This window comes from Buceros rhinoceros, unplaced genomic scaffold (genome assembly GCF_000710305.1).
Source record: "Buceros rhinoceros silvestris isolate BGI_N320 unplaced genomic scaffold, ASM71030v1 scaffold35602, whole genome shotgun sequence".
Classification (NCBI taxonomy): domain Eukaryota; kingdom Metazoa; phylum Chordata; class Aves; order Bucerotiformes; family Bucerotidae; genus Buceros; species Buceros rhinoceros.
Window position 1 is genome coordinate 20,736 of NW_010398936.1, and position 6,608 is coordinate 27,343.

The window sequence follows — 6,608 nt, forward strand, 5'->3', positions numbered from 1 at the left end:
AAGAGGATGATCCCACTGGAAATTTGACTTTGATTACTGTCTGCCTGAACATACTCAAATCCTTTTTCAGCCCTTCCATAATTTTTTAACCAAACTATTACTGCAGTATCCAAGACTGGGTTTGTTCCTTTGCAAATAACACTGCCCAAAAAAGCTGTGATTGATACAGTTCATTGTTCATCCTTAGATCATCCTTATATGAACTAAATCACCCTTCCACATATGGTTATATCTGATCAAGACCTGCAGAAATATTTTCATCATGAAAGGCCTTACTGAAGTAGGGAATACAAGAAAATGACATAAAAGTGCATGAAATTAATTCACCTAACTTATTAGTGTTACCCTATAAAGAGTGAAATCTACTTAGATATTGCTAATTTAAAAGTTTAAATATTTTTAAAACTTAACATACTTAGAAAATAATATTTAAGGAATCCCAAATTAGTTTACAATGCAGTGTTTACCATCTCTTTTTTTTTTTCCACATCAGGTAAGAACAGGATAGATACATGTTCCATAGAATCAACAGGTTAAGCAGCATTTTGTCTAAAAAGAATATAACTATTTAACTTCCCAGTTATCATGTTATTTGAATTATTTATCTTCTGTTTTTCATCTGAGATACTAATTACATGAACAAATATCATTATCTGTTTGCAATTTTTAATTAGTAATGTATTCTTCACATTAAGGACTTCTGGGATAAAATCTTAGCAATTTTAAGGGAGTTTTACTATTATCTCCTTAAGGCCAAGGTTTCACTCATGTCATTGCTTATACTGCACACGTGGAAGTAACTGGAAATCAGAGGTTCCAGACAGGTTTCACTGCAAGTATTTGTGCAGACAGTTGCATAAAGGCATGTTCACTCTAATAACCCTAAAATTTCATTGTACTACTGTTTTGCTGGCAAAAAAAGAAAAAACAGAATAGCAATTTCTCTCTAACGTATTTTCACATTTAGCCAATTCAGTTCAAGTGGCTAAATGTTCAGTCAAAAGTTATTATGTTCAGTCACCCTGAAAAAATATTTCACGGTGTTCATGAGCCCTTCAAACATGTTTAGGTTGGTTCCAGCTGTGGTCATCAGAAAGGTTTCAGATCATAATTACCTGTGCTTTATGCTAAACATCTTACAGACTTTCCTGAAAGAGCGCTTTGACACTGAAGAAATTAAACCAGATTTATGGATGTCCTTAGAAGGTGGAAATACCTGTACCGAGTGTGGGATTCTTGCAGAAGACACAACTCTGTATTTTGGAGGTGCAACTGTGAGGCAGGCTGTCACTCAAGATCTGGACCTGCGGGGGGCAAAGTAGGTCATGTTTTCCTGTCATTTTAATGGGGAACTCTGTGAAACACTGACAAAGCAACAGGTGACAAAGTTTGTAACTCCGGGAATTACTAGGCCACCACAGGTATAGCACTATCTCTGGTAAACACAAATGATATTATGATTCTCAAGGCACTGATGCTTTCAGATGAGTCAGAAAGAGCAAGGGTCACCCTAGCACGGTGGAAAATGTCTGTCATGTCCAGGTAAAGAAGCAAGTCCCCTTCCTCAGAAGCGTCCTGGAGTCAGCAACACCTGTCCTGTAAAGAGGCAAGATACTGCAGACTCCTGGGTACCGCTGACTCCACTACCGGAGGCATCAGCTGTGTCTCCCACTGAGTTCAGAACATAACTTCTGCCGGTTGTCCTCTCTTGGGTGCCCATTCAGGACCCGCTTCATTCACACACTATAGAAAATGACGACTTAACTGGAGAGCAAAAGAATTATGTCAATTTAGACAAGCTAAGGAAATGACATAGAAGAAAACTCCAGCATCATTTCACTTGACCGTATGACTCTAACAATGCCACACGCTCTCAGTTCTGTAATTCAGCAAGAATTTAGCTGAATCATCCAACCTTGCAAGAAGGAAGGGGCCTCAGGGAGTCTCTAGTCCAACCTCATGCTCAAAGCCAGGTCAACACTGAATTCAGACCAGGTTGCTCAGGTTCTGTACTGTTGGGTCTTGAAAAACCTCCAAAGATAGAGATCCTACGATCTCTCTGGACAGCTTGTTCCAGCGTTGAGTTACACTCACAATGATTTACTTTTTTCCCCTGTTATGTTCAGCTGGAATCTCCCTGTATTGATGTATGATCACTGCCTCCCAGTCCCAGGCATCTTCTCCAGGGTGAACCGTCCCTGGCCCCTCAGCCTCTCCTCATAGGGCACTTGCTCCAGCTCCAACTATTTCACTTACCTTGCCTCAGTTTATCAAGTTCCTTTATGTCCTTTGGTGGTAGAAGGGCACCTTGTAACTCATGTTGAGCTCCCTTTCCACCACAGACTCCCAGGGAACCATCAGCAAAAGTAGCTCCCAGCCAGTCGGTCCCCAGCCAGTACCATCACAAGGGGTTAGTCCCTCCTAGAGGCAGGACTTTGTTGGATTTCATGAGGTTCCTACAAGAATTACCAGGCAATGGTTTGGGTAACCTTTGTTCTACTTGTACTTCGATGTTACTTGCTTAAAAATGCTGGCATGTCGAACATCTTCAGCACATGTGCTAACAGAAACCAAACTGCTCGATTTCTGCAGTTCTTTAACAAACGTAAACTTATATATTTACCCTTAGGTTTCTACAGTACTGGGGGAGAATTGGGAGTGAAAACAATATGACAACGTGCCACAGACCAACTTGCCGAAAGGAGGGAGTGCTGCTAGACTATTCCATTGATGGAGGCAAGTACATCCGGTAGTTTCAGCTAAGCTACAGCCTTGTTCTGTTTTCAAGCACCATGAATATCTGAGGAGTCGTCAGAGAGATGCAAAATAATTAGATAATTTTTAATTGTAAAGTTTGTCTTTGTAAAGTTTTTTCCCTGTCTAAAATTTCCATTTATTGCCCAGGAGCTATCCATAATCCTCCTGGCTGATTTCAGTAATCGGTGGCTTCCAGCCAATTTGATTCCTTTATACGATTACAGGATTACTCTTGCAACGAGTAAAGTTGGCAGCTACACTTAGAAGTTAAGATCTGTCTATCAGAAGACCATAGCTGTTATTTTCTATTTCCCGTTATCCCCCTTTAATCTTTTAGAAAATCCTACCATATGCTTGTTTTTATTCCTAAACCTGCACCTCTTCATTCCAGGGATATCCTGGACTTTGCTTCATGAGATGGATTACCAAAAATACATCTCAGTCAGGCATGACTACATCCTCCTCCCTGAACACGCTCTGACTAACACAACCCGCTTGCGCTGGTGGCAGCCTTTTACCATCAGCAACGGGATTGTGGTTTCAGGCCCTGACCGGGCACAGTGGGCGCTGGATAACATCCTGATTGGAGGAGCAGAGATCAACCCCAGCCAGCTGGTAGATACGTTTGATGATGGTAAGACAGGCTGTGAGAGCTAATCTGTTGTCTGGCTTTATCTTATCTAAGATAAACTCTGCCAGCTTGCAAGCACACTTTTTCTTTTTTTAACTCTGTAAATTTTTCACTTTGAAGACTAACACTGTTTATATGCTATTCTTCATGCTACTAACAGGGGTGTGTAATATATATTTATTATATATATACATGTAATAGATATACAGGGATGTGTGTATATACATATGTATATACCTATAAGGAAAGCAAAAGATTTTAATTCGGTCCAACTCCTTTCATTTAAATTCTTGATAGTAAACTCTTATTTAGTCATCTTTTTTAAAAGTGCTATTATTTAAACATTTTAATTATCTCTCTGGAGCTGATGTTTTTATTATGTCTGTTAGTAGCTTATTTACCGTGTGTCATGACAGACAGCATACATTTAGTGTTTATATCACTAAAATACTGCATCTAGTGATTCTGTGGATGTTTACTGAAACAATGCAGTAATTGTATTTAACTCGTCTTAACAGAAGGCACCTCTCATGAAGAAAACTGGAGTTTTTACCCTAATGCAGTGAGGACTGCAGGGTTCTGTGGAAACCCTTCATTTCATCTCTACTGGCCAAATAAGAAAAAGGACAAAACACACAACATCCTGTCCTCCAGGGAGCTCATTATACAGCCAGGATACATGATGCAGTTTAAAGTAAGAAATGTTCTCTCTCTCTGCAAAGTATGCAATGGAAAATCACCTAATGCACCTCCAGAAATCATTCTTCTTCCAACTAGAGTGTCCAATTGGATGAATAATTAATAACAACTTCATATTAGAATTTAAAGGAAATTCTGAAGTGTGGGTAATGGGAACCAGAAAGATTGCATGAATGTTAAATGTCAAATTATTCTGACTGTCCGTATGCTTCGGGGGTTACTGAGAGGGATTGGAAATCTAATCCCTTCCTCCTGAAATTACTGGATCCTCAGAACCAGGAGCAATTATTTCCTAAGATGAGAGAATACGCAGCATGCAGAATGTGCCCCTCTCCCCTAACTCGTGAACAAGCAGAAAAGGCAAGGCAAAGGCAGGCTGGAGAAGAGTGGCATATGGAAAATGCGAGTGCTTAAGCAGAAGTACCCCCCGTTACTTGTGTCATGGCAAATGACCTGAATAATCAGAGGAACATTTCTGAATATTTTCCTTTATTGTAAGGTAGAATTCCACACTGATCCAAAGGAATCAAGTAGCTGTTGTCCAGAAATGTCCTAGCCCTTCCCCAGGCACCATGTCTCAAACAAGCCAGGAGCTAATATGAAAGCAGGGTTATCAACATAGCCAAACATTTTCTTGTAATGTTTTTTTTCTTGCTCTTCTGTTTGACAAGACAGTTCCAGAAATTTCCATCTTCCACTAATCAATATTTTCATCTTTTCTCAGCATTGTCGCCTATTTTCTATTGACTGCCTAATACAATCCCTAACGCACTGCTTCCCCCGCTCACACAGCATGCCGCCTTCCAAGAAATCTATAAAGGAGGAGTCTGACAGGCTTTTTACTACTGAATGCCAGGACCGCACCCTCCAACCCTACCCCACCCCCACCGCCAAGCAGCTTATTTTACCCGTCCTATCATCTTTTTCTTCTATTTTAAGGCCAAAAATATGATAACCCATCAGCATTTAATAGTTCATACTACTAAACTCTCAACGCATAGATTTCTCTCCTGACTTTCTCCTCATTCTCTTCACCAGTCACAGCAAAGATTTTATTTATAAACTAAGAACTCAGCTCCAGTGCACGGCTGCCATTTGGTTTTGAACCTCTGGAAATTTACCTTTTTGTTATCTATCAGCACTGTACATTGGGTACTGTAATCTTTCCACTCTAATCTGACACAAATACGTTTATCTTTTTAAATATTCAGAATAACTCTGTTCTTAAATTGGATCAACTTGAAGTTTATATCCATGTTTACTATTATGAATTACACATTTCATAGGTAATTAATACATAGTTAGGTACTTCACCTTCTGAAATGCCAAGGAGCTACCACATCTTTGTGTTTCAGAAACAATGTTTGTTTACATACTTAATTTGAACTTTAGGAATGTAGTGTTAGGATTCTCTTCGAAAATAACAGTAGCAATGAAGTAATGTTCATTAAGTAAAAGCAGTATCTGAAGTACTGCGTCTTTTGTTTTTCATCCACTTTTGATGGATTTTGTTCAAGATGTAAGTAAGTTGGCAGTCTCTTTTAAACACCCCATAAAGAAAAAAAAAAGGAAGTAAGACTTCATTATGTATCACATTAAATGTCTACTTGACTTGTTATAGCAGCCAATTTTATTTGTGCTACAGATTGTGGTTGGCTGTGAGGCAACTTCTTGTGGGGACCTCCACTCTGTGATGCTGGAGTATACGAAGGATGCCAGGTAAATGACAGCAGAATATAGACTTAAAAAAAAGAAGTATGATATTAAAAACCTAGAGAGTTTTTATTTATTAAAGGAATTACTTTGCTATTCATCTTGTAACAGGATGTGAACAAATCCTGTGTGCAAGCACTGGGATTTGTCTACACAATTCCTGTAAATTCTCTTTATAATTTGTCCCAGATGTGACAATTCATGGCACTGAGCATGCTCCTGTTGAAAAATGTGCTTGCAGAAAATCGCATTCCCAGGAAACTGTTGTTTTAGTATGGTACAGGACTATATACCGAGGATCAAGCTGTAATTAAGTGGGAGTTACTTAACTCCAAATTGGTCTTTAACTAGCAAACTATTAATAACACTGTCTCCTGTGCTGCAGTATATAGTGCATTATAATTTGTAAAAGAAAAGGTATATTCTGTGCTTAAATGACTGCGGGTGAACATGGAGCAAATTCTGTGGGGACTCTTCTGAACACTGTAAGAGCAAGACTAAGGAGCAGACCCCTGAACAAATCCTTCTGCCACGGCAGCCCAGAGGAGCTCTCAGTTTGACACTGCTGAGTGTATCACCACCAAGAGTTTCACCGCACTCAGACCCGGTGCTGCAAAGCCCTCCTTGGCTGCAATCGCAGTTCAGCCTCTCACCTCTTGTTTATTTGTGACTACAGAGCATGGAAACTACTGCTGACAATATCTTGGGTTTGTTTAGTAAGACAGGCAATGTAATGACCTTTAGAAATTACCTGTTGGTCTTTCATTATTCTTTCAGTTGCTCTAAAACTTTGGGGTTTTTTTCCCTA

General features: G+C 39.5%; 1 protein-coding gene across 1 annotated transcript in view; it reads left to right on the forward strand.

Moving 5' to 3' along the window:
- Nucleotides 1–6,608, forward strand: part of LOC104489165 (reelin) — a gene marked incomplete at both ends in the record, with an annotated part of 29,850 nt that overhangs the window by 19,428 nt on the left and 3,814 nt on the right. Inside the window, 5 exons of the mRNA XM_010131293.1 lie at nucleotides 1,143–1,318; nucleotides 2,630–2,736; nucleotides 3,149–3,391; nucleotides 3,907–4,082; nucleotides 5,733–5,806. Coding sequence (XP_010129595.1) covers nucleotides 1,143–1,318; nucleotides 2,630–2,736; nucleotides 3,149–3,391; nucleotides 3,907–4,082; nucleotides 5,733–5,806 — 776 coding nt within the window. The remainder of the gene's footprint in view (nucleotides 1–1,142; nucleotides 1,319–2,629; nucleotides 2,737–3,148; nucleotides 3,392–3,906; nucleotides 4,083–5,732; nucleotides 5,807–6,608) is intronic.